Source organism: Mustela erminea, chromosome 18 (assembly GCF_009829155.1).
Source record: "Mustela erminea isolate mMusErm1 chromosome 18, mMusErm1.Pri, whole genome shotgun sequence".
NCBI lineage: Eukaryota > Metazoa > Chordata > Mammalia > Carnivora > Mustelidae > Mustela > Mustela erminea.
This window is the reverse complement of record NC_045631.1, coordinates 2,242,661-2,268,139: the sequence shown is the minus strand read 5'-3', so window position 1 is coordinate 2,268,139 and position 25,479 is coordinate 2,242,661. Positions and strand designations below refer to the sequence as shown.

Below are 25,479 nucleotides of genomic sequence, written 5' to 3'. Positions count from 1 at the left end.
GCACATGGACCTTTCTGGACTTTTCCAAATCACGATAATCAAAGGTTAAAAAGCTGTTACGTCCAGCAGTGCCTTAATGGAGGGCAAGGGCCACCCCCTGGGGGACCGTAACGCTGGCAGAAAGCAGCACGTGGCCCGTGGCAGGTGCTTGTTCAGAGAGTGAAGAGCCATCAGCTTGGGCTGCCCGCCTCTTGGTGGCAGGGAGTGGCCTGGGCAGGCGGTGGCCCAGGTGTGCTGCCCACAATGACACATTCCGTGTGATGCACTTTTGGCCAAAATTAGTAAACTTTATTTAAACTTCAAAAAATAAAATAACAGACAAAAGGCAGCTTTAGCTTTGTTCTTCCCGAGGATCAGCTAGAACGACCCACAGCAGGAACTACCCCTAAGAAGTTAACATCCCCTCTACCCCCAATCAAGCCACAGGCAAGGAGGGAGCCTTGATGTGGGGACAGGCCTGGGGTGGGTGGGGCAGGAAGGAGACCACCAGAGCCAGGAGTGGGTTCTGAGTCAGCACAGGTGGAGAACAAGACAAGAAGCCCCAGCGGAAACGGGACCAGAACATCAACGAAGAACTCTGTCACAGGCGCTATGTACAAGGGAAGCAGGCCAGGGGCCTGCGCCCCACGAGGGCACCGCTCGGGCTGCCCTGCACCCCGCGCACCCTCAGTTCTCCTCATCGCTGTCGTCCGGGCTGATGGCCGGACTGGTGAGGCTGTAGGTGGGGCTGGTGGGCGAGTAGCCCGGGGAAGTGGGTGAGTAGGTAGAGCCTTTGGGGGAGGTAGGTGAGTAGGTGGGGCTGGTGGGTGAGTACTTGGGGGAGGTGGGCGAGTAGGTAGGGCTGGTGGGCGAGTACTTGGGGGAGGTCGGGGTATAGACCGGAGAGGTCGGCGAGTAAGTAGGAGATGTTGGGGAGTACTTTGGGGTGGTGGGCGAATAGGTAGGGCTAGTGGGTGAGTACTTGGGGGAGGTGGGCGAATACTTCGGGCTGGTAGGTGAGTACTTGGGAGAGGTTGGGGTGTACTCTGGGGAGCTGGGGCTGTACGAGGGGCTGGTGGGGGTGTACTTCGGCGAGGTCGGGCTGTAGCTGGGGGAGCTGGGGCTGTAGCTGGGGGAGCTCGGGGTATAGGTCGGAGACTGTGGTGTGTATCGTGGGCTTGACGGGGAATAGCTTGGCGAGGTCGGGGAGTAGCTGGGTGAAGTTGGAGAGTAACTTGGAGAGGTTGGGCTGTAGTTAGGGCTCGTGGGCGTGTAGTTGGGACTAGTCGGGGAGTAGCTTGGTGACGTCGGACTGTAGCTAGGAGACGTCGGGGTGTAATTGGGACTGGTTGGAGAATAGTTAGGGCTGGTTGGTGAGTAGCTTGGGGATGTTGGCGAGTAGCTTGGGGACGTGGGAGAGTAGCTTGGGGACGTGGGAGAGTAGCTTGGGGACGTTGGCGAGTAGCTAGGAGAGGTGGGGGAATAGCTGGGAGAGGTGGGGGAGTAGCTGGGAGAGGTCGGGGAGTAGCTGGGAGAGGTTGGAGAGTAGCTCGGAGAAGTGGGAGAGTAGCTCGGGGAAGTTGGAGAATAGCTGGGAGAGGTTGGGGAGTAGCTGGGAGAAGTCGGGGAGTAGCTGGGCGAAGTCGGGGAGTAGCTGGGCGAGGTCGGGGAGTAGCTAGGTGACGTGGGGCTGTAGTTGGGACTGGTTGGAGAGTAGGATGGAGAGGTGGGGGAGTAGGAAGGTGAGGTAGGGGAGTAAGAGGGACTCTGAGGTGTATAGCCTCCAGGGGAGCGAGGCTCATAGGCGGGTGATGTTGGGGAGTAGCTGGGAGACATAGCACCACCTGTGGGGGAAAAAGCCAAGAGTTCAGCGATGGAAAGTTACCCCGAAGGAAGGATTGGGGAGGAAGGAACTTGGCCCCAACCGACAGGGACAGCTCACCTGGCGAGGGGATGTACGGGCTGGAGGGGCCGGGCGAGCCTGGGGAGCCCGGCGTGGGAGACCAGGCAGGCGAGTAGCCAGGGCTGAAGCCGCTGGCGTCGGAGGCGGCGCTGGGGGAGAAGCCGGCTGCCCCCGGGGTCATTCCACTCCCTGCCAAGCACAACAGGAATTCAAACCAGAGTTGGAACTCAGCAGTGTGCCCCCCAGTGCCCCCCGGTAAGGCACCACCTCACCCCCACAGCCTACCCGCCTCTGACGACCCGGACAGGGGCCCTTCCTTGCGGGCTGGGTCACTCACCGACACTAGGGGACCAGGCACCATAGGCCGGGGTTGCACCCTGGTTCCAGGGCGTCATGGCCGGAGAAATCCCTCCCATGGGGCTGGGCGCTGAGCCGAAGAACATGCCAGTGGCTGTGGAGAAGCAGGGGAACTCCTGAGCACCACGCCCAGAGACCAGCCTTCCCACTCCCACCCCTGCCCCCCGGCCAGGTCTGGGCAGCGGGGGTCCAGCTACTCACGTCCGGCGGCCCCCAAGCCGGGGATGTTGGTGGGGATCTCCATGCCGTACTTGCACTTCTCGGCATCAAGCAGGAGGTCAAAGCATCCGGTGCCGGCTGGGGCGAGCTGGCCCAGCATGATGTTCTCCGACACCCCCTTCATGGGGTCGCTTTCTCCATGTGCGGCGGCCTCCATCAGCACGTCCACCTGCATGACCAGCCGACGGGGGGCCCGTGAGACAGCTCCACACCCCGTGCTCCGAGGGGCTGCTGCCCAGGTCACTCTGGTGCACCCCGTCTTCCTACAGTGCTCCCCGCCCCCTCTCCATCTACCCCCCTGCTCTGTCGTTACCGTTTCCTCAAAGGAGCATTTCATGAGAGGCCCGGTATCCTGGCGGTTGACCCCATGTCGGGTGATGGCCATCAGGTGGCCTCGACAGGTCATGGTGTCACACAGCAGAGCCAAGTGGCGGTAATTGACGTAGGAACCGTCAAAGGAGATGACGTGGTACAGCTCCCGCTCCAGAGCCTTCCGCACGGCTTCAATGCCCAGCACCTGGCCGGCAGTGGGGGTCAGAGTGACGGGACAAGACCGAGGAGCTCTGCTCTCCCCCAGCTCCTCCTGCCACCTGGACCCGCAGAGGGACAATCACGGGTCGCAGCTGCCCACACTCAACCCTGGGCTCAGCTTTGGACAAACGTGAGCAAGTGAACGCCCAGAGAGAAGGCGGGGGCTGCTTCCTGTTGGACATGCAGGATCCCGGGAAGAGAGCGGGGCAGTGGCGCGTTGGGGGCTCACCGTGAAGATCTCCACGATGTCGTTGGACGTGGTGCGCACGGGGTCCACGTCCTTCTCGCTCAGCACCCGCATCAGGCTCACGCCGTCCGTCTCCAGGATCCACTCCTGCAGGGCCTTGAACTCCCCGTCCTCCGTGATGATGATCTTCTTCTTATTGTCTGTCTGCGGCAGGTGCATGTACACCTGCAGGGGAGGGTGTGAGCGGCGGGGTGAAGGGGTGGCAGAGAGGGGGCGGGGGGGGGGCGCTGGCGGGAGGGGTGCGCTGACCTTGCTGATCTGCTCGATGCCCTGCAGGGTCATGTCAGTCAGCATGTTGGACTCGATGCAGCGCAGGAAAACGTCGTCATCCATCTTGTCTACCACTTCCTCCTCCTGCAGCGAGAGCGAGGCCCAGGGCCTGGAACCCTCTACCCTCCTCCTCTCTCCCCACCCTCACCCCAGACCACAGCCGCCCTGGGGGGGCCTGAGAGCCACGTCAGGCCCGACTCTGCCCTCCGTGGTCCCCCTGATGTTACTTTTTAGCCGGTTTTCGCGATCCTGAGAGAGACCCAGGGAAGGCTCCCACAACCCGCCTTCCCGACAGGCTTTCAGAAGCTCGCACACTCCAAGGGTCCCGAGGGCGCCTGCGGCCCCCCTCCCAGCTTGCGGTGACCACCACCTGGGCAGCAAAGGGCTCCCGTGGGCAGCCGGCCTCTCCTATCAGATCTCTGGATCTACTCTCCCACAGTTCAGCGTGTGTTCGTGCCCAGGACTGAAGACACCGCTCCGGCACACTCCCCGGGTCCGCGGCACCTGCTATCACCTGCCTTCCGCAAGATGCGCTAGCCCTGCTCTCCGCCCTCACGGGGGAGCCTCGCAGGGGGACAGGCCCCTGCTTCAACGCCATCTGTCGGGGCCACACAGCTGCTACCTCAACTTTCAAATGATTTTGCTGCTACAAGTTTTGGAAATCCCAGCCAGCCTCCACGCCGCTTTCATGCCTCTGGTCGCCAGAGAGGCCGCCCGGCACCGTCCGCGGCCCCCGGCCTCCTCACCTCTTGCATCTTGTTCTCGTCGCTATTCATGATCCGGATGCGCAACACCAGCTTTTCCGCGTTGTCGTCGTTAAAGATGCAGTTCAAGTCGTCGCCGAAACCTGGTGCAGAGGAGGGACCGTGAGAAGGACGGTGGCCGGGGGACTCTCCCCGATGGCGCTCTCCCAGCTTCCCCTGCCCCTCCCAGAACCCTCTAGAAGAAAGGGTAACACGGAGCAGGCCCACGGAAGGCGGAGGGTGGGGGGCTCACTGGGGACCAGCAGGCGGTGCCGGGACAGATGCGAAGCCTGGGTAGTCTTACCCGCATTGATCTTCTCGGCAATCTGCTCCATGGTCAGCTTCCGGTCGGTCATGTGCTTCCGGTCCAGCTCCACCCGCAAAAGCCAGGGGGAGATGCGGGCCACGTCAAAGTCAGGCATCTCGTAGTAGACATTCACCCATTCCTGATCCTCTGCCACCACCGTGCTCTGGGGGTTGGGGTCGTAGTAGATGGCTGTGTTGGCGGTCACCTTCCTCAGTGTCGTATGCTCCAGACGGCACAGAATGTCCTGGGAACAAGAGGGATTGGGGACATAAGACATGTAGGGGGCTCTGAAGGCTTCTGCAAGCCCTCGCTGCAGAGAGAAGGCGTTCAAGGGCGAGAGCACTCCCCCTCCTCCTCCCGCCAGAAGCCGAGCTACCCAGTCTCTACCTTGGCCCTCTCAGCGTCTCGAGCGGACTGGCCCAGCAGGAAGACAGTGAGCGAAGGCGTCTTCGGCTTCTTGGAGATGTTGATGAGCTCCTTGAGACGGGGCACACCCAGGGTCACGTTCTTGGCAGACACACCGGCGTAGTGAAAGGTGTTCAAGGTCATCTGGGTGGCAGGTTCTCCAAGGGACTGTGCGGCCAGGGCACCCACCATCTCCCCAGGATGGGCCTACGGAAGAAGAAAAGCTGGCATCACAGAAAGTGAGCACCTCCCTTCCGGCGAGGGACGACAAGCTACAGTCAGCACAGTGACATGGGTGCTGGGACAGGACAGGAACCTGACACAGCGAGTCGGATTCACGTGCCCCTTCCTCCTCACCTTCCGCTCCACACGCCTGGGGGGCGGCCCTGGGCCACCTGAGACCCTAACTTCTAGAGTGTGCTCAAGTCACGGGCTGCACACCAGGTCACATCAGTGCTCCAAGTGGGGGGCTCCCCAAAGTTTCTGTTCACTGAGGTCACGACCACACGCCATCAGCTCTAACTGCCATCAGCCACCTTCCCACGAGAGTCCTAGTGCACACGGCCTCCGCGCACACGGCAACCGGAGGCTCATCGCTGTCTTCCGGCTCCGCACCTCGCTGCTCCGACCACAGGACGCTCCTCTGTACGGTGCTGGCAGTCCTGCTTACCCGTCCACGGACAGATGTTCTGGCTGTTTCCACAGCGTGGCTGTTATGAGCGAACCACGATCGTCTGTGTGCTCCGTTTTTGTGCACATGCTGTCCAGTCTTGGGTATGTTCCTAGGAGTGGATCTGCTGGTTCAAACAGTACCCATGTCCACTCTTCAGAGGATCAGCGGCCCGTGACACCCAGCAGTCCCGCAGTGGCTGCACCGCCTGCAGCAGCGGCCCAGGAAAATTTTCACGGCTCCATGGCTTCACCCAGAGCCTCTTTCCATCCTAATTCGAGGGGCACGATGTGGTGGCTCACTGGGCTGCAGCTGCGTTTCCTGGGAGACTCATGACGCTGACCAATTCTTCTCATGCATTTACTGGTCACTTAGGTATATTCTTTGTAGGAAGGTGTCTATCCAAGGCTTAAGCTCTCTTTGTTGCTGCTGACTCACAGCAGTCCTTTGTGTATTCTTCATGCAGGATGATGGCAAAGCTTACCCTGCTGTTCTGGATCATCTTCTCACTCTCTTGCTGGTGTTCTCTGAAGCACAGGATTTTCATGTAGCCAAAGCCCCATCTGTCTTGTTTGGTGCTCTTTAGCCAGATGCTTTCGGTGTCCAACCAAAGACTCCGCTGTCTAATCGAAGATCATGAAAATTTACTCCACGTTTTCTTCTAGAACTTTTTATAGCTTGAGCTCTTACACGTAGATCTTCAACGTATTTTGAAGCAATTTTTCTACACAGCGCGAGGTAAGGATCCAACTTCAGCATTTTGCCCGTGTATGCCTAGCTGTCCCAGCACTACTACTTTTTAAAATTTATTTGAGAAAGAAATGGAGCATGCATGGGGGAGGGCAAGGCAAGAGAATCCCAAGCAGAGCCCCCCCATCCCCCGAGCTGAGTGTAGAGCCCAACATGGGGCTTGATCTCACAGCCCCTGAGACCATGACCTGAGCTGAAACCAAGAATTGGATTAATGGACTGAAGAACCCAGTGAGGCCCCCAATATCATTTGTTGAAAAGACTTATTTTCTCCCGTGCAAAGACTTGGCACCCTCCGCAAAAATGTAACAACTGTAGGGGCCCCTGGGTGGCTCAGTCGTTGAGCGTTTGCTTTCAGCTCAGGTCATGATGCCAGGGTTCTGGGATCGAGCCTCGCATTGGGCTCCCTGCTCAGTGGGAAGCCTGCTTCTCCCTCTCCCACTCCCCCTGCTTGTGTTCCCTCTCTTGCTGTCTTTATCTGTCAAATAAATAAATAAAATCTTAAAAAAAAAAAAACCAACAACTGTAAACGTGACAGTTTAACTTGCAAGCCGTCAACTTGAGTTCCGTGCATGTCTCTACAACCTCATGTGAGCACCGCGCGTTTCTGAGATGTGCAGCTCTACGGGGATATATGAAATCGGAAAGTGGGAGTCCTCCAATCTTGTTGTTTTCCCAAACTGTCTGGCTACTCTGAATCCTCTGCAATTCCCTATAAATTTTAGGATCAGCTTATACATCTCTGTAAAAAAGGCAGCTGGGCTCTGACAGAGACAGTGCTGAGTCTGTAGATCACTTTGGGGATTATGGCCATTTAGCAGCACAAATCTTGTAATCCTCAAACACCCGATGTCCTTCTGCTCACTTAAGCCTTCCTTCTTTCAATCACGTTCTATAGTGTTTCCTGATGCGTTTTAATTATTTCATTTATAAAACCGGATTATCGTGCATGTATTCAGAGCCAAGCCTGTAAGACATTTCTGTCTTCCCACTGCCCTGTAAAAACCTCCCTTAGAGACAGTGATGGTCTCTCCCAGTATGTCTGAATCTCTTTCCTGCTCACTCCCCCAGTCCCTTACCTCCACCTACACCAGAATTCTGCACACACCAGGCACTTTCAGAAAAGAAAGAACGACCCTCCCATTTCCCATCCCAGCCACATGGCTTCTTTCCGGTAGGATTGCCCATCCTGGAGTCGTCACCCATCTGTCCAAGGCCCAGTGTCTGTGTCTGCGTCATGGAAACAGCCCGCCAGGGAAGGAGGCACAAAGCCCCCCAAGTGGGACTTGGCAAAGCACAGACCCTCAGTGACCAAGAGCCACCCCCAGGCGCTGGTGGGCGAAGGCAGGCTGCGCTCAGAGCCCAGGTGAGTGCACAGGTCAGAGGAGAGGAAAGCGAGGCTGGGCTGAGACCACCACTTACAATGGCTTGGTTGAACTTGGACTCAATCTCCCCGAGCAGCCAGTCGAAGGCCTCCCCGCTGAGCCGGAACTCCTCGGCCATGCGGCGGGAGCAGAGCGTGGAGCGCAGGTGGATGTTGAAGAGGAGCGTGGCGTTCTCCTGTGCTTGCCGGCTCAGGGGGTCGTCCCCGTTCACGATCACCAGCTTCTTGCTCAACTCCTTGACTCCTGGTGGCCAACGGAGGTCAAAAGAGGGTAGACCGCAGCCCGGCTCACTCCGGTCCTGCAGCCTGGCCCAGGGGTCCCCAGGCCGCTACTCACCCTCTACGACCTTGATGGGGTGCAGGTCGGATGGCAGACGGGGGTTTATGTGGAAGATTTTCTGAGCGTTCCAGATCATGCGCAGCAGGTTACAGGGCAGCACCACCTGAAGAGGGGCGGCAAGGGGTGTCACGAGCAGGGCACAGCCACACAACGCCAGTAGCGCCCCGGCCCCGCCTACCCGTCTCGCGCACCTTGCTGTCACCGGTGGGGAAGATGACCCTGAGCACCTCCCGGTCCTCGCGCATGCGCTCGAACTCCCGCTCCAGCTCGTTCTGGATGTGCGCGTTGCTCAGCACGTCCTTCACCAAGTCCTCCTGCAGGGTGCGCCGCAGCGCCCTCTCATTCGTGTAGTCAAAGCGGAATCTGCGGGCAGCAGGAGGGGTCAGGAGCAGGCGAGCCCAGGCCCAATCCCTGCAAAGAGCACTGCGAGGCTCTGAGCCGCACGTCCTGCAGAACGGGGATCCACGGCAAAGTGTCCGGGGCAGAGAAATCCAAGGTCTAGGCCCCAGGGCTGCCAGCAGGACCCGAGCTGGGGCCAGGCCACCTGAGCTTGCTAGGACACCATTGGGCACTAGGATGCCACTGGGCACAGGTCGGCCCCCACCATGCACTTGCCATCACCAGGAGGGACAAAGGGTCCTAAGAGGGCAGGTGGCCGCAAGGCACACGTTGGGCCAGCAGCATCTCTGCGTGAAGGGAGGGGTGTCCTAGGAGGCCAGCTGAGAGCCCCACGGCCAGGACCCGCCCACCACAGCCTCCTCACTTCTTCTCGAAAGCCTTGTGCGATGGCTTCAGGGTGGCCAGGTTCTGGAACTCGACGCTCTCGCCAGCCAGGCCGTCCTCACCGTAGCGCAGCTGCACCACCTGGTTGATGGAGTTGCGCACGGTGGCGTCATACTTCACCATCACTGACTCCATGGACTTGATGAGCCGCCGCTGGATGTACCCTGCGCGGGGGGAGGGGTATGGGCGCGTGTGCAGAAGGTGCCAACGCCTCCACCCACTGACCCTCACGAGAGACAGCATCCCCCCGGCACCCCCGACCCTCCATGAACGCTGCGCCCACCACCTGCTGGAGGCAGGGCCTAGAGGGGGGCCCCGGGAACCAGCACCCAGGGGACAAGTCGTGAGAGACCTTGGGCCCTGTCCCTGCACCAGGGAGTGCTGCGGGGGGCTGTGCGTGTCCCGTGGGCCGCCTTCCTGGCTCCTGACTTCCATCTGCTACTCTTTCCTTGAGAGACAAAATCCCCAGCCCAGGAACTCCCCCACGCCCACCCCAGGGGTCCCCCAGCAGTAGCCGGGCCAGAAGGCCTCACCAGTCTCAGCAGTCTTGACGGCTGTGTCGATGAGCCCCTCGCGACCCCCCATGGCATGGAAGAAGAACTCGGTGGGCGTAAGGCCGGCCAGGTAAGAGTTCTCCACGAAGCCGCGGCTCTCGGGCCCGTAGTCGTCCTTGATGAAGTGAGGCAAGGTCCTGTGCTTGAACCCAAACGGGATCCGTTTCCCTTCCACGTTCTGCTGTCCGACGACGGCAATGACCTGGGGAAAGACGGGGGATGCCCCTGACTCCCTCTGCTTGAAGAGCCCACGTTCCTAGCACGCTGACCCGTCACACCTCCCCCGCGGCCCGCATTGGGAAGGCCAAGGCTCCCCACCTGGGAGATGTTGATCTTGGAACCTTTGGCCCCAGACACGACCATAGACTTGAAGTTGTTGTACTCAGACAGGGACTTCTGGGCAGAGGAGCCAGTCTTGTCTCGGGCGTCGTTGAGAATGCGGTTCACCTGGTTCTCGAAGGTCTGCCGCAGGGTGTTCCCCGGGGTGGGCTCCAGCTCGTTGTTATGAGCTTTCTCGATGACCTGGGTGAGAGGGAGGCGGCAGGGCTTGGCGTCCGTTCTGCTCCCCCTCCCCGCATACCTACCCGGCTGTCGCCGACATCCCCTTCACGTGTCGGAGTGACTGTCACTGGGTCTCGGCCGGCCTTCCTACTCACCTCTATCACATCTTGCTTGGCCTTCTTAATAGTGTTTTGGATGTCCTGGTAGGTCTTGGAGTCGGCAATGGAGTCCCCAATGCCAATGGTGTGACCTAGGAATATGGAGTGGCATCACCAATACCCTCCTTACACTCCCCACCAAAACCTGGAATGGAATCACAGCCAAGACCCTTGGCGGCGGGACCCCAAATCCAAGCAGGAAAGCGAAGGACAGAAGAACGGGAAGAAGAGGGAGTCTGGACTCCAGGAGCGGGCTCACTGGAGCTCTTCGCTCACCCTCGATCAGCAGCCAGTTGTTGATGACGGTCTGAATGTTGGAGTAGAAAAGGCGAGTGACATCATGGCCCATCTCCAGGTAAGAGATGTGCACCAGAGAGCCGGCCGACGTGCCCAGAGACTTCTTACACAGGATGCCCATGATCAGCTCCCCGTTCTCCACCACCACCTGCGCACAAAGCACCCCACTTGAGACCCCTGCGGTGGTGCCCCTGTCCAAATCCTGCCCCCACACAGGCGGAGGCCGGATCCTACCTTGGTGTCCCCGGGAGAGATGTGCTTGTAAGGACCGCTGTCCTCGTCGTCTGGATGGGTACTGTGGGTACGGATACAGTTGATGTGGCCGGGGATGATGAGGGAGAAGATCTGTTTGCCCGTCCACAAGGGCCGTGGCTTCAGGATGGCTGGCTGCGGCACCTTCCCGTCCCACGTGGACAGAAACATCAGCAGGTTCATCACCTCCCCCTGCACCAGGACAAGCAACAGCAGCTTTCAGCCCCGGGGCTGCGCTGGGGAAGGTAGTGAACCCATGGGTGAGAGCGGACTGGGGAGGCAGACGCCAGGGAGAGGGTTTCCCAAACTTCTCATGACATATTAATTATGACCATGAGACTCTGCGTCTCTCTTCTCTTGAACAATAAACATAAACTACTTCTAATAATTATGAAACAACCGGGATGCCTGGGGGGCTCAGTGGGTGAAGCCTCTGCCTTTGGCTCAGGTCACGATCTCAGGGTCCTGAGATTGAGCCCAACACCAGACTCCCTGCTGAGCAGGGAGCCTGCTTCCCTCTCTGACTCTGTCTGCTTCTCTGCCTACTTGTGATCTCTGTTAAATAAATAAATAAAATCTTAAACAGAGAGAAAAAAAATCAAACAAAAAAGAAAGAAATAGGGTCCCTGGGTGGCTCAGTGGATTAAGCCGCTGCCTTTGGCTCAGGTCATGATCTCAGGGTCCTGGGATCGAGCCCTGCATCGGGCTCTCCGCTCAGCGGGGAGCCTGCTTCCTCCTCTCTCTCTGCCTGCCTCTCTGCCTACTTGTGATCTCTATCTATCAAATAAATAAATAAAATCTTAAAAAAATAAAAATAAAAAGTAAAACTATAACTAGATCATGTGCTTTCCTTCCCCTTTGTTTTCTAACAGTACCTGAAATTACACATCTTAAAAAATTAAATGGGGAAAAAAACAAAATAAAAAGCTGAATTGGGCATTAAAGCCATAAACCGTTTCTGGCCCCTGACCATCCTAACTGCCTCCCCTCCCCTGCCGGGCACAGAGGTTGGTGTGGGGCAGGTCAACGCACACGTCCCAGCTCTTCCTCCCCAATGTCCCCTCACCACCCCGGTCACAGCGCCCGTCCGAGCCGGGCCCCCTCCACAGGAGCACACACCCGTTCCAGAAAGACGTCTCTCTTGGTGAATTTGCGCACGGCCGTGAGCGTGTCCTGCACGATGCCCATGACCGGCCGATTGCTCTGGGGGGTGACGATCATGCGTGGCACCATGGCCAGCTCCTGGATCTCCGCCCGCGTCTCCAGGGACTGGGGCAGGTGCAAGTTCATCTCGTCCCCGTCGAAGTCAGCGTTGTAAGGAGTCGTCACACTGCAGTGACCGAGAGAAGCAGGCTCGGAACTGCGCAGGGAAGTGTCAGGCAGCCGCTCGGCCCCACCCGCCGCCCAAGGCCAGGGGACGGACCTCAGATTTAAGCGGAAAGTAGACCAGGGGAGGATGCGGACCCGATGCCCCATCATGGACATTTTGTGCAAAGTCGGCTGGCGGTTGAAGATGACGATGTCTCCGTCACACATGTGCCGCTCCACCTAGGGAGGCAAGTGGAGGCTCAGAGGAGGGGGCTTGCTACAAGCAAGAGGCCGTGGGCCAGAAATGCTCTGCAGCTGGAAAGAGAAGATGGAAGGGCGCAATTTCATGTGGAACACACAGTGACGAGCCCTCTGGGCCGGACGCCACTGAACAAAGGACAGCATTGCCCAGCCTCAAGGATCTCTGGTGCCGGGGCGGGGGTGGTGGTGGCGGATACCCAGACACTCTGCACTTGGAGCCTTCTGCTCCGCGCCTCCCTGGCCCGGCCATATACACCCAGGGCACCACACTCGGGCCAGCGCACTCCCCGCCCCAGCCACCGCAGATTGCTGAGGACAGCAGGGGTCTTTTAGAGACACCCCAGGCCTGAACCCTAAGGAACAGGACAGCCTCAGAGGCCCCCGCTCTGCCACGTGCCTTGTAGCCGGTCTGCAAGTGAAGGTCACTGGGCTTCGGGTGGAAACGCAGGTCGATACGGTCGCCATTGTCCCGAATAATGTACTTGGCCCCTGGGTACTGGCTGTTCCCCCTGCGTACCAGCTCCTGGAGTCTACAGAGAGCAGAGGTGCGCTGAGCACAGAGCTCCCCGAAGCCCTATTGCCGCCCGCACCCCAGTGAAAGCGCTCTCTGCTCCGGGCTCCCAGCTCTCCACCTGTGTCCCCCTGGCCACGCCCCTCTGCCCCATCCCAGCTGGAGGCCAAGCCCACCTGTCGATGTTGAAGGGCGTGACAATCTCTGCGAAGGTCATGTTGGCAGCGATGGAGCGAGGCACGCCCACCTGGTCGATGGAGAGGTTGGGGTCGGGGGTGATGACAGTGCGCGCCGAGAAGTCCACGCGCTTGCCCATGAGGTTCCCTCGGACCCGGCCTTCCTTGCCCTTCAGCCGCTGCTTCAAGGACTTGAGGGGGCGCCCCGACTTCTGCATGGCCTGTGAGGAGACGGGGTGGGCGCACCGCGCAGTCAGCCCGGACACCCCCATGCCGCCTCCCACTCGGGCGCAGCGTGGGCGGTGCAGGGACTCACGCGGGGCAGGCCGGGCAGCTCGTTGTCCACCATGGTGGCCACGTGGAACTGCAGGAGCTTCACGTCCTCGGCGATGACGTGCGCTGCCGCGCCGTTCTGCTCGTTGCGCCGCAGCTGGTTGTTGATCTTCACAATGTCCGCCAGCTTGTGCGTTAGGTCGTCCTGTGGCCAGAGGTCCGCGCGGTCACCGACCCGCACACGGAAGCACTGCCATGACCTCCAGCCACACCATGGGCCTCATGCCAACGCACAGGGCCGTCAGGTGGCTCGGTCACCTGGGCCCCCGCACTCCACCCTGGGGCTCTTGCCTGCGCCTGCCCACAACCCAGGGCCTCCCGCCACTGGGGCCGGCCACCCCACGGAGAGGCGCAGTCCGGGAGCCGCTGACCTGGTTGCGGGCAGAACCCTGCATCACCACGGCGGGCCGCACGGACAGCGGGGGCACAGGCAGCACGGTGACGATCATCCACTCGGGCCGCGCATAGCGGGGCTCCATGCCCAGCACGAAGCACTCCTCGTCCGAGATGCGCTTGAAGATCTCATGCACTCGCTCAGGACTCAGCAGGATCTTCTTCTCCTGGGAGTCCTCGTTGACGTGCTTCCACTCCGCGTACAGCTCCAGGCCCGAGCGCCGGATCCGGGGCTGGTACCGCCCGCAGCCACCATGGCCCTGTCAGGGACAGAGGGGCCGTGAGCGCCGAGACCTCACCGGCCCTCAGCCAGCCTGCCCCCCGCCCTGGTGATCCCGCCGGCCGCTACCTTCTCTTTGGTCAGATCCTCGTCGCCCTCCGGCTGCTCCACCCCGAACTTGTTGTCCATCTCCTCACCGCCCTCGCAGATGTTCTTGCCCTTGCACAGGTCATACACGTGCGTCAGCCGCTTCTTGGGCTGCCCCTTGGACTTGGCCAGGATGTCCTTGATCTTTGGGTTGTTCTGGGGACAGAGCAGAGGAGGGTCGGCCGGGCTGCGCCTCGGTCCCCTCACGGAGCTACCCCTCCTCCAGGCCAGAGCCCAACTCCACTCACAGAGTCCACGAGCAGCTTGGAGCAGAAGAAGCAGACGCAGCGCAACACTTTCATCGTCTTCACCAGGAAGCCCACGTGGAATACGGGCTTGGCCAGCTCGATGTGGCCGAAGTGGCCAGGACACTCCGTCATGTTTCCTGCGGGGACACACACCTCAGACCCTCATCCTGGCTGGCACCTCAGAGGTCCCCAGGGGTCCCCGCCCCTGGGCCTGGTGGTCAAGGACCCAAGCTTCCCGCCGTCCCATGGAGACCCCCCGCCAGCCCCCAGCACTCACCCGCACAGGTCTGGCAGCGGCCGGTCCGCTCGATCACCCCCTGCCTCGGGTCCATCAGCCCCCCAAGCTTGGGGCGGCCTCCCTCTGTGGTCTCGGGGTATTTGATACCGCCCTCTGTCACAGACATTCGTTTCTACAGAAAAAAAAAAAAAACAACAAAAAACAGTGACAACTAAATAGGATTCCTGGTTTCCAGCCTTCACATACAAAGGCCTCAAAGGAGGAGGGCGCATGAGTGGGTCCGCTCCTCTGGGGGTGCCAGCGCCGAGTATCGGGGGTCCTGGTCTCTGTCCGGGTGGGCGAGGGTGCTAAGGACTTGTGTGCAGCCAACCCTGGCCTCCATATAAGCTGCCAATCTCCCTGCCTCAAACCCCACACACCCCTCTGGTTCAATGCCAGATCGCTGACATCCATAGGATTTACCCCCCAAAAGAAGTAAGTTGTTTCAAGGAGGAGTTTAAAAAAAAAAAAAAATCAATGCCTTGCTTCTTCCCCAAAGCTGAAATCAAGCCCTGAATCCGGTCCCTGGCAGGGGACAGTGCTGCAGCCTGCCAAGACACGACTGGCCCTTAGCTTCAGCTCCTGAAGCCCGCCACTGCTCGCCCCTGTCCTCATCACCTCCTTCCCGAGGCCCCAGCAGCCCGACCCCATCCTTGCTCAGCTGGAGATCCTGGGATGAGATGGGGGAGGCAGGTGCTGGAGCAGAAGGGTGCCCCGGGACATGTGACTTGAGGGACCCCTTGGGGGAGGGAGGCTGGGACTGGAGCAGGTGACAGAGGGGCTCAGAAGCAGGTCTGGACAAGAGGTGGGCTGAGGAAGCCTTAGTTCTCGCACACTGAAAGCCAAGGACTTTGACATTAGCTGGGTCTGACCTACTAAACTTCCAAAGAGACAAACTTAAACTTAAGAAAAGCTTCGACCTGCGTGTCCCCCTCGTGCCGGGCCAACAGCCCTCTGCGCAGCTTGTTTCTCTACGCTGATCGGCTCACCTTCTGGGAATGAGGTCCTGTCGCTCGCACAGGAGGAGGCTGAGGCTGCGTCAACTGACTTGTCCAAGGCCTCCACCTCCGGGGGCCAGGACTCAAACCCAACCCTGTCCGCCCAATACACAACCGTCCTGCTACTCCGAGCTGCGACGCCGACACCATGCTTGCCTCCCTGGGACTCGCCTTCTGGGGACCAGCGCAGCACTAGGGGACTCGTCTGCTCTGCACAGCTAACTGGTAAAACACGCATCACTGTCCGCATCTCACAGATGACGACACCAGAGGTTGAAGGACAGGCAACTAGAAAGCGGCAGAGCCAGGATCGCTGTGCATTGTTTCCACGGCATCACGGGGGTGGGGGTGGGTGGGTGGGGGGCGGCAAAGGGAAGGGAGCCCCTGCCGGCCCACAGTAGTGATCCATGCCCGCCCCCCGCCAGCGCCGCAGCCCTGAAAGCAGGCCCAACAGACTGAGGAGCGGCCCCCTGCCCCACACACTGTCCCACTCAGAGCTCGTCCACCTAAGACGCGGGGACCGCATGCATGGGAGCCCCTGCCGCCCTTCCACCTTCATCTCCTTCCCCGGCTCCTCTGCTTCCCACTGCCTCTCAAACTCAGCTCTGTCCCCAGGTTTCAGCTCATCCACACCCTCGAGGCAGCGGGCCTGCCATCCCCAGCGCTCCCTCTACCCCAATGACGCCCGGATCTCCGCCTCCCCTTTCTCCTAAACTCCAGATTCATATATCAAACTATCTACTGAATCAAGGGGCGCCTGGGGGGCTCAGTCAGTTGAGCGTCTGCCTTCAGCTCAGGTCATCATCTGCAGGTCCTGGGATGGAGCCCCGCGACAGGCTCCCTCCTCAGCAGGGGCTCTGCTTCTCCCTCTCCCGCACTTGCACTCCCTCCTCGCTCTCGCAGGCTCTAACAGACAGACTGGTTACCCAGGTGTGGGCTGGAGCAGGAGGCCTCTGGTCCGCCTCCCGGCTCTGTCACGCGGGACCAAGTAATGTCTTGGACCTGCTTAAGCCCAGGACGAGGCAGGCGCTCAGGAAAACACCCGCCCTGATCCGATCTTGCCCCAGCATCTGGCACGGCTGTCTGCACCTCCCACCAGCCTCGGAGCCTCCAGCCACTGCCTCAGGCTGGGCCTTCCTGTGGGTTGGCATCAGGGGCTCCCCAGGTGGCCAGCCTGCCTCTCTCCACCCACCCCCACAGCTGGGACGCCTTCTACACCGAAATCCAGTCTTCACACCCTCCTGCGCTCGGCATGACATCCGAGAGCTCGGCAGGGCAGCAGGACAGAAATGAGCGCCTCTGCACTTCTCTAACCCCCTACCGCTGCCTCCCTGGAGAGTACCAGCATCTCCCAGCGGCCAGCATCTCTCTGTCCTCCTGGGTCCCACGGCTCCTGGTGACTGTCTGTTACACTGATCTCAACTGCCAGGGCCCCCGGCTGCTGGAAGTGCCTTCAGAGAGCCTGGAGAAAAGACGGACTGCTGTGCCCACCAAGCCACCCACCTGCTAAGGACTCTTCTGCTTCCAAGCATCAAGATGGGGCCAGGAGATGTCTTGGAAGGTTCTGGACTCTCTCCCTACCACAAGGTAACAAACTGTCACTTTGGATTATATACAAACCACGTTAGCCCCCAACCCTTCTTCTCGCTACCTATGTGAGAGGGGTCAGGCACCCGGTGTCGTCTGACAAGGGTTATTTAGCGTTCTGAGGGGTGGCTGCTCCCAGGAGCTGCCCAAGACCGCAGGACAGATGCCTGCCGCAGATCCCCAGCAAATATTCTTTCTCTTAAGGGGCACCTGGCTGGCTCAGGGGTGGAGCATGTGATTTGACTTTGGAGTCCTGAGTCCAAGCCCCACGCTGGACGTAGAGATTACTGAAGAATAAAATCTTAAGGGCACCCGGGCGTGGCTCAGATAAGGGTGTGCCTCTGGTGCAAGGCACAACCCAGGGTCCTGGGATGGAGTCCGTCCCACCCCACACGCCAGCAGGGCTCTCGGCCCCACCATCCGTTCCTATTTACTCATCTGATTCTCCCACTGGACTGCAACCCTCGAGGGCAAGGATCAGGTTTCCTTTGCTTTCTGTCAGCACCTAGCACGGGCCAGTAAACACTTGTACAGTGTGCAGGAAATCCCACCCTTAATCCCTTTTTATTTTTTTAAGATTTTATTTATTTATTTGGCAGACAGAGAGGCAGGCAGAGAGAGAGGGGGGGGGAAGCAGGCTCCCTGCTGAGCAGAGAGCCCGATACGTGGCTCGATCCCAAGGACCCTGGGATCATGACCTGAGCCGAAGGCAGAGGCTTTAAACCACTGAGCCACCCAGGCGCCCCCCCCCCCCCGCTTTTAAAAAGATTTATTTATCTGTTTGAGAAAGAGAGAGAGAGATGATGCAGGCAGGGGGAGCAGCAGGCAGAGGTTGAAGCAGGCTCCCTTCTGAACAAGAAGCCCAATGAGGGACTTAATCCCACAACCCTAGGAACATGACCTGAGCCGAAGGCAGTCGCTTAAACGACCGAGACCCCCAGGCACCCTCACCCCGGGATTATAAATAACTTGAAGACAAGAATAAGCTTCTGGTCCACCAACATAGGGCACATCTAGAAGGGTATAGTATGTTCTAAATTCTTCTTGGAATAAACTGGGGCATAAATAAATAATCTGGTGCTATTCACAGTAGACAATTGCTGTAACGAACAGGAGCCAACTTCTTCCAGCGTGGCTGACTCCCTGCTCTGCTGACTTCCTAGCAGCTCTGCAGAGAGCCTGAGCGCAGGACCCTCCAGGGCTGCCTCCACCTCAGGACTCCGCAACATCCAAACCACATAACGGCAGAGGCCACAGCTCTGCCTCGCAGCGAATTCCAAGAGCCCTCAGGACTTGACATACACCTTCCCCACGACTTCTAGAACGCACGACTCTTAAACACTGCCTGTACCACAAGAGGCCCCTTACCAACCCTCCTATGCCCAGCGGAGCGATCTACTCTTCCTCAGACACAGGAGCACTGTCCCAGCTGCGAACACCACAGGGAGAAATTAAAGCCCCCCCCCCACCCTGCGCCCCCACCAGAGGCGAACTCTGTTTTGTGAACAGTCAGCCATGGGGTTTGTAAAATGCAGACACGTTCTCACTCTTCCAAGAACACGGCCTCACTTTGCATCCTGGTAACTTCCTTCTCAGATCCCTGAACTTTGGTTCACAGTGCCCTTGGGGGCTCAAGTGCGTCAGCAACTTGCCCAGCACTCCCAGGGTCCAGGCCCAGACGACTTAACAAATACCTATGTCCCCTACCACTTTGTAGCCATCTACAAAAACACCCGTAAATAGAGATTTCAATGTTAAAGAAATATTGCTTTTATTTCCCAAATAACCACAATGACACTCTGACACCTGTTGAGCCGGGTACAACCTGGCAGATCTTGGAATCCGAGGGGACAGCACCACCCTGATTTTTTTGGCCTGAGTTTGGGAACTGCTAAAGACCCAGCTTCCCCGCGATAATGACGTCACCGAAAGGGGTTTGGCGCCACCTAATGTCGAAAGGAGACTATCAGGAACTCCCAGTTCCCAGGACAGCGGACTGTAGCTCACCTTGTACTTCTCTTGAAAACTTACAATCTCTCACTGGGTCAACAGCCTGCTGCGGGAGCACAGCACGGTCTGGGAACAGGGGACTTAGCCTGTTGGGAAGATCTGTTCTAGTCTAAGAGCACACCCCGAGGTAACTCCACAGAACTCCTATCGGTAAATATGGAAACAATTTATAATTTCAAGCAGTATCATATCCAAACAATGTTGTAATGAAAACCCTTCTACACATTTCTTTGTGTCCTTTCCAATTACTTCCTTCACTCACTAATTTAACTCATTCTCATTACACCATGATTATGTACCAGGCACACTTTGAAATCCTGAAATTACAAAGGCGAGCACAGGGTCCCTCGTGAAATTTATATTCTCCTGAGAGAGCAAGAAACAGAAAAACAGATCCTCTCAGACAATGCCAAACTACACAGTAAAATAAAGTCAAGACTGGCGTCAGAGGTCTCCCCATGGGCTCGGGCAGAAGAGCACGCAACTTTTTTTTTTTTTTTAAGACTTTTAATTTATTTGACAGAGAGAGCGAGAGAGGGAACACAAGCAGGGGGAGTGGGAGAGGGAGAAGTAGGCATCCTGCTGAGCAGGAGCCTGATGCAGGACGGATCCCAGGACCCTGGGACCATGACCTGAGCTGAAGACAGAGGCTTAACGATGGAGCCACCCAGGCGCCCCAAGCATGCAACTCTTGATTCTGGGGTTGTAAATTGGAACCCAACATGGTGTAGAGATTACTTAAAATTAAGACCAGGGGTTACAGGATGCAGGGGGGATGCTATTTAAACAGGGTGCTCAGGACAGTCGTGCTAACGACAGGACAGAAAGGAGTAAGCCTGGGTAGGTCTGGGCAATGCTATGCTAAGCAGCAGGAACAGGGAGTAATAAAGCCCTTGAGGGAGAACTGAACTCGCGGTGTTGGAAGAACAGGCAGGTCCTTGTGCTTAAAGACCCAAAGAGGAGTCTGGTTGGTAATGGGCTGGAGAGGCAGGCGGGGCCAGACTAGCCAGGACCTCACTACAGCTCCGAGTAAGCAGTGTGGATCCTCTCAGAGGATTCCGTGCGGGGGAGACATGATAAAAAAAGAGCTCTCTGGCAGCTCTGAGAACAGCGGAAAGAACAGAGAAGGGGTAGGGCTACTGCAGAGCTCATGGGAAAGAGGATGGTGGGCTGGGACAAGGTGGTCCAGATGGAGATGGTCATAAATGGCCAGATTCCAGGCACGTTTGAAAGGCAAAGCTGATAGACTGACAGGCGGACCAAGGGGAAGTTGTGAGGAGAAGTAGCAAAGATGCCTTTCAGGTGTCTGGCCTGAGTTAGCAGGGAAATGGTATGGCCACTGTGTGCTTGCTAAACCAGGCAAGACCCGGGGAAGGGCATGCTTGAGAAGAGAAACTCAGAGCTTTTTCTTTAAGGACAAAATTTTAGAAGTGGTAATGCTGGACCAAAGAACAAACATCAAACGATGGACAGAACTGTCAGACTGTCCCCTAAAAAGGCTGTTAACAGTTTATCCTGCTACCAACCATATGTAAGCATGCCTACTTCCCAATACTGGCCAGCAGAGAAAGATCAGATAAAGGAAAAAACTTTAATTTGCATGTCTTTATTAGTATCTTTTTATTGGCCATTTGTAACTTCTGGGAGCTGCTGATTTGTATCCTTTATCTGTTTGTGTAGGTGTGTGCTTTTCCTACTGATTTGTAAGTGGTCCCTGTGTATCAAGAAACCAAACCTTGACTACCACAGTGCAAATATCGTTTCCCAAACTGTCTCTTAGGTGTCCGTGGTGCCCCTGAAAAAGACAAGTGGCTCTTATTTTTACACAGTGAAACATGCCCTGTTCTTCCTTGTATACAAAATGCTGGGGCTTCTGACTGGCTCAGTCGGAGGGGCATGTGACTCCTGATCTCTGCGTTGTGAGTTTGGGCCCTTGTTATGGTGCAGAGATCACTTAAAATCTTAAAAGAAAAAACGCTTCGCTCAGTGCCTGGCCACATGACAGGCACTCAAAATTTACCGCTAATTCATTCATTCATTACCACGAAGGGGTTCTGCCCCTGGAATCAGCCCCCACAAGCCTTCTCTACTGCGCTGGAGCTCTGCAGTTTTGCTTTTTGGAGTTAAAGCTTAACTGCATCTGGAATTTATGGTTTGGTATGATGTGAGCTCAGGAGGCTCTAACTCCTGACTAATTCTCAAGCAGCTATGCCTTGTCCTCCAGCAAAAAGGTCTCCATCCACAAACGCGGGCCATTCTCCCCAGCCACCTGGCTCCCGCCAGCTCACTCCACAAAGGAGTCCGAGTCACCAGCAGCTCTCCCCCAAAACCCCCTCCGCCCTGATCTCTCCCACCCTCCTCCTTAGCCCTCCCCCACAATCAGCTTTTCAGAGGGCAACCAAAGCACTACTAGTTTTGTTTTGAATGTAAACTTGAGGTCACTCTCCGGCTTACAATTCTCCAAAGGCTTCCTCTTCAAAATGAAATTAAACTCAGGTTCCTTACTATGACTTACAACATCCCACCAGGCCTGCCCACCCTCATGTCTCTCCAGCCCGTTTTACTAACTCTCCTCACCCTTCTAAACCCCAGTCGCACTGGCACTTCTTCCCGCCCCTGGGACACACCAAGTTCATGGCTCCCCCGGGCCCTTTGCACCTGCTGTCTCCTCCGTCTGACAAGCTCTCGGTCTGGGATCTGTGGCCCAGAGAACTGGCTGCCTCTTCATCCAGGAAGCACCACCTCCCCAGAGGGGGCTTCCCGCACCCTGACATCACCCGGCCCACAGAAGCCTCACTCCTCGGTAACTCCCCTTCCCTCCATCCAAAGCACTAGACAAGAACTCAGCTGTCTGGTTTGCTCCTTTATTTGTATGTTGACGGTTGGCCGCCCCCTCCCACGGACACTGCCAGTGGAAGGCAGGGTCCTCCTGCGTCTCCTCTGGCTTCACGACCTCAGTATCTGTCGCATCTATCACACAGCGGGCGTCCAGTGAATAGTGTGGAAGAGGGCGGGGGAACAAAGATGTGGGGTCCAGCTTCGCATCCGAACTTGCTCAGCGCCCCGCCACCCCAGCCCCGGGATGATCAACCGTCGTTCGGCGTCGGGGACCCGATCTGCCCCCCGCCAGCGGCGGCGTCCCGGCCCCCATCCCGGACCCAGCGCCGAGCTCGCTCACACCCTCGCGACACTCGGCTCCGGCGGCCCGTCCCCCTGGCGGCCACCGTCGGGCCCCGCCCGCGCCACGGCAGGGAGTAGAGGGCACCGCCGCTTACCAGTTCATCCGGACTGAGGACTCCGAATTGCACTCGCTTGATGGTGCGCAGCGGGCATGCGCTGTCCCCGGAGGGGGGGCCACCCCCGTGCATCGCGGAGGCCGGCGCGCTGCGCAGGCGCAAACCTCTCTACAAAAACCCTGCGCCGCCTCCGCCTAGGTGCTCAGACCCCGTCGGGGCGGCCGCCGGGAAGGACCTCCCCGAGTTGGGAGGAAAAAGCCGGAGGAGGGAGAGGTGGGGGAGGGAAGGAGGCGGGGAAGTGAAAAAGGAGCGAAAGGAGCTCTCCTCCCCCTTTCCGGAGATTTTTCGTCTCCCAAAAAGGAAAAAAAAGAAAGGGGGGGAAGGAAAAGGTTTCGGGGGGGAGGAAGGAGAAAAAGGGTAACGAATAAATAAGTAACCGGGCTCCTGAACGGCAGAGGTTACGGCAGTTTGTCTCTCCCCCTTCCGGGAGCCGCCTTCTTCTCCAACCGTCCCGGCCGCGCTCTCGGCGCTTCTGAGGAGCGAACTGGCCGAATGACGCCCTTTATAGACTCGCCCCTACATCCCCGCCCCTTCCTTTCCCGCCCTCCCTTGCGCTACGGGGTCGACTGCGCCGGCCTGCACGGAGCGCGCGCCCGAGTCGTTGGTCGGCCCTCCCCGGCTCCCTGGTTGGGTGACCTTTAGAAGGGACGCGGGCGAGGGGAACGTGTTTTACCCCGCCGCCTGCCCGCTCTGCTCCCTCCCGCCCTGAGATTTAAGTTTAAAGAACCGAGGTGGAATACAGGCCGCTTTTATTCTAGGTTGGACTGTGCTTTCGTCCTCAGCAAAAGTCTCCCATGAATATTTACCCCCCTTCCCTCCGCTGGAAAATGGTCTGTTCTGCGAATCGGTAATGAAGGAGGCGGGGCCGGTCGGATCCTTCCAAGAGGGTTCCGGGAGGGGGAGGGTGTGGAGCGCCGGGGGCCGTCCTTGCTCATGAATATGCAGTAGCCACGCTGAATATGCATGAACCGATCAAGATGGCGAGGCCAATCGCTTGTCCGGAAGTAGCTGGTATTTGTCGAGCGGCCTCCTGGGACGGGTGGGTACCTCCTGGCCTCCCAAGGAGTGCAATACGGAACTCTGGCCCGGGAGCCCCCGGCCCGAGCCGCTCAGGGGGCCTTCTCTGGAAGGAGGCTGGCCACTGTCCGGGAGAGATCATGGGACCGCGACAATTCAGGAAAAGCAGATTAGCCACGGGGCGGGACACAGAAGTCCTGGGGGATTCAGGGTCAAGGCGTCTGAACGTTAGGAAATCCTATCCCCTTCCAGAATATTTCAGAAACCAGATTGGCGGGGGCGGGGGGGGGGCAGGGATCCCAAGGGATTCTCCAATGAGAGCGGAGTAGGACTTTCACTCTCCTTCCAAAGCAGAGATGACACCAACTGCACAGCCACATTCAGAGTGATCCTTGTTTGATGTCAGTGTCACGTCACCCCCCGGGGGGAGGAGGCATAACCATGAGGGAAGGAAACCGTGTCTCGTGGGGGCTGGGGAGGCACACTCCCTGACCCCAGCTGCTTGCTCTGTCCCTTTGCCTGAAAACACCCCCAAACACTCCAGCCCTAATGCTCGCTCTTCTCTCTGCTGCTGAGGGAAAAATCCTCCCCATGGCTCATGGCGGGCCTGCCTCTCAGCCCCTCCGTTGGCTCCTCCGACCTCACTTGCCCTGTAGTTATGCCCTGATCCCCAAGCCCCAGCCTAGACATCACATGTTTTGGTCCCCACGCTTGTTCCAGAGGCAGAGCCCCTCTCCACCCTTGACTCCAAGGGGTGTCCCTCTCCGGTATCAGCTCTTTTCTGGTCGCTGCTTCTCCCATGTTTGTATTCCAGTCTCTCCTCCTTCTATTTCCCCCTGCCCCCCCAACCCCCAGGCTCTCCGGTTGGATCTCACTCCTCCACCTGCCCCTCCCTCTCACAGCTGAGGTTCTGGGCGGTGATGATGGCGATGCTGCCCAACACCACCCCTGCCCCCATGATGTCAGAAGGCGCCACGGTCTCATAGAGCACGTAATACTGCAGCATCAAGGCCACCACCACCTCGGAGTGCAGGACAGCGCACACCAAGGCGGGGTGGGCTTTCGTGACTGCATAGCTCACGCACACAAAGGAGACCAGGGCGAGGATCCCCACGGCCCCCACACAGCTCCAACTCAGAGGATCGCTGGGCAGCACAGGGGTCTGCAGTATGAAGAGGCCTGGCACCGAGCCCACCAGCCCCACCAAGCCAAACAGGAAGGCCACTGTCGGCAGGCAAGAGGGGAAATCCAGGGAACGATAGACCAGGAGCCCCAGCGACAGTGCCAGGCCGCCCAGGAATGCAAGCACGTAGCCCAGGGCGGTGTAGAGGCCCGTGGTCCCCTCCTGCAGCGTCCCTAGTCCAGGTCCCACAATGATGATGAGTCCCAGGGTGCTGCCCAACAGACCACACCAGTCGTAGCCGCTGAGACCCTGGCTCTCGAGGCAGAGGGCGAGGAGGGCAGAGCAGACGGTGGATGAGCCCTTACGGACCGTGGCTGCATTGCCAGCAGGCACCACCTGAACCGCGCTGTAGGCGCACCCAATGCTGAGGACGTTGAGCAGGGCATGGAGGCAGGCCCGGCCCCGGACATCGGGAGGTCCCAACAGGGGGTCACCACGCACTTTCAGTAGCAGCGCAATGGGGAGGTGAAAGAGACAGCGACAGATGAGCAGCTCCAGCGAGGGTAAGCGAGAGGCCTGGTAAGCCATGCGGGAGAAGGGGCCCACAAAGCCAGCAGGCAGGCCCCCACCCAGCAGGGCCACGAGCAGACCCTTGGTGGCATCGGAGGGCCGGCAGCGCTGGTGCGGGGGGAGGCTGGCCGGAGTGGAGGGCGGCGATGGCTGGGTGAAGTCGGGCAGGTTGAAGTAAGGGTGATTGCCAGCCTGTGGGGGAGAAAGGAGCTGGGGCATTAGGGCAGCCGTGGCCCCGGGGAGCAGGGGGTGGGGTGAATGCCAGGGTGGGGTCTGGGACCTCACAGGACAGTAGTGGGGTCGGGCTGTCTTGCTGAGAACCCTCAGGAGCTAGAAAGGGCCCGAAACTGGATG

General features: G+C 58.6%; 3 protein-coding genes across 4 annotated transcripts in view; 1 reads left to right on the top strand and 2 right to left on the bottom strand.

Annotated features, from left to right (window-relative positions):
- Positions 1-266: 266 nt before the first annotated feature.
- POLR2A (RNA polymerase II subunit A) lies at positions 267-22,507 on the bottom strand. The gene is made up of 29 exons (XM_032321353.1): positions 22,395-22,507; positions 14,525-14,657; positions 14,248-14,384; positions 13,982-14,155; positions 13,611-13,892; positions 13,223-13,384; positions 12,907-13,127; positions 12,617-12,749; positions 12,074-12,198; positions 11,770-11,980; positions 10,633-10,842; positions 10,378-10,546; positions 10,099-10,193; positions 9,761-9,964; positions 9,422-9,644; positions 8,869-9,052; positions 8,297-8,468; positions 8,103-8,208; positions 7,804-8,009; positions 4,944-5,168; positions 4,554-4,800; positions 4,253-4,353; positions 3,486-3,590; positions 3,219-3,401; positions 2,772-2,975; positions 2,441-2,627; positions 2,220-2,333; positions 1,922-2,071; positions 267-1,823 (listed from the first exon to the last, which is right to left on the bottom strand). The coding sequence occupies exons 1-29, from the start codon at positions 22,485-22,487 to the stop codon at positions 667-669; spliced, it is 5,913 nt and encodes a 1,970-aa protein (XP_032177244.1). The 5' UTR covers positions 22,488-22,507; the 3' UTR covers positions 267-666.
- The window catches only part of SLC35G6 (solute carrier family 35 member G6), a 6,889-nt gene continuing 3,379 nt past the window's right edge, over positions 21,970-25,479 (bottom strand). The window contains exons 3-4 of the mRNA XM_032321674.1: positions 22,395-25,317; positions 21,970-22,089 (exon numbers count right to left, since the gene is read on the bottom strand). Of these exons, the coding sequence (XP_032177565.1) occupies positions 24,304-25,317 (1,014 nt within the window). The 3' untranslated portion in view covers positions 21,970-22,089; positions 22,395-24,303. The remainder of the gene's footprint in view (positions 22,090-22,394; positions 25,318-25,479) is intronic.
- The window catches only part of ZBTB4 (zinc finger and BTB domain containing 4), an 18,854-nt gene continuing 16,528 nt past the window's right edge, over positions 23,154-25,479 (top strand). The window contains exon 1 of one of the 2 annotated variants that reach the window (XM_032321359.1): positions 23,154-23,262. The gene's annotated coding sequence lies outside the window, so the exon portion shown is untranslated. Of the gene's footprint in view, positions 23,263-23,366; positions 23,455-25,479 lie in introns of those variants that run through there. The other variant, XM_032321358.1, reaches the window with a different exon arrangement.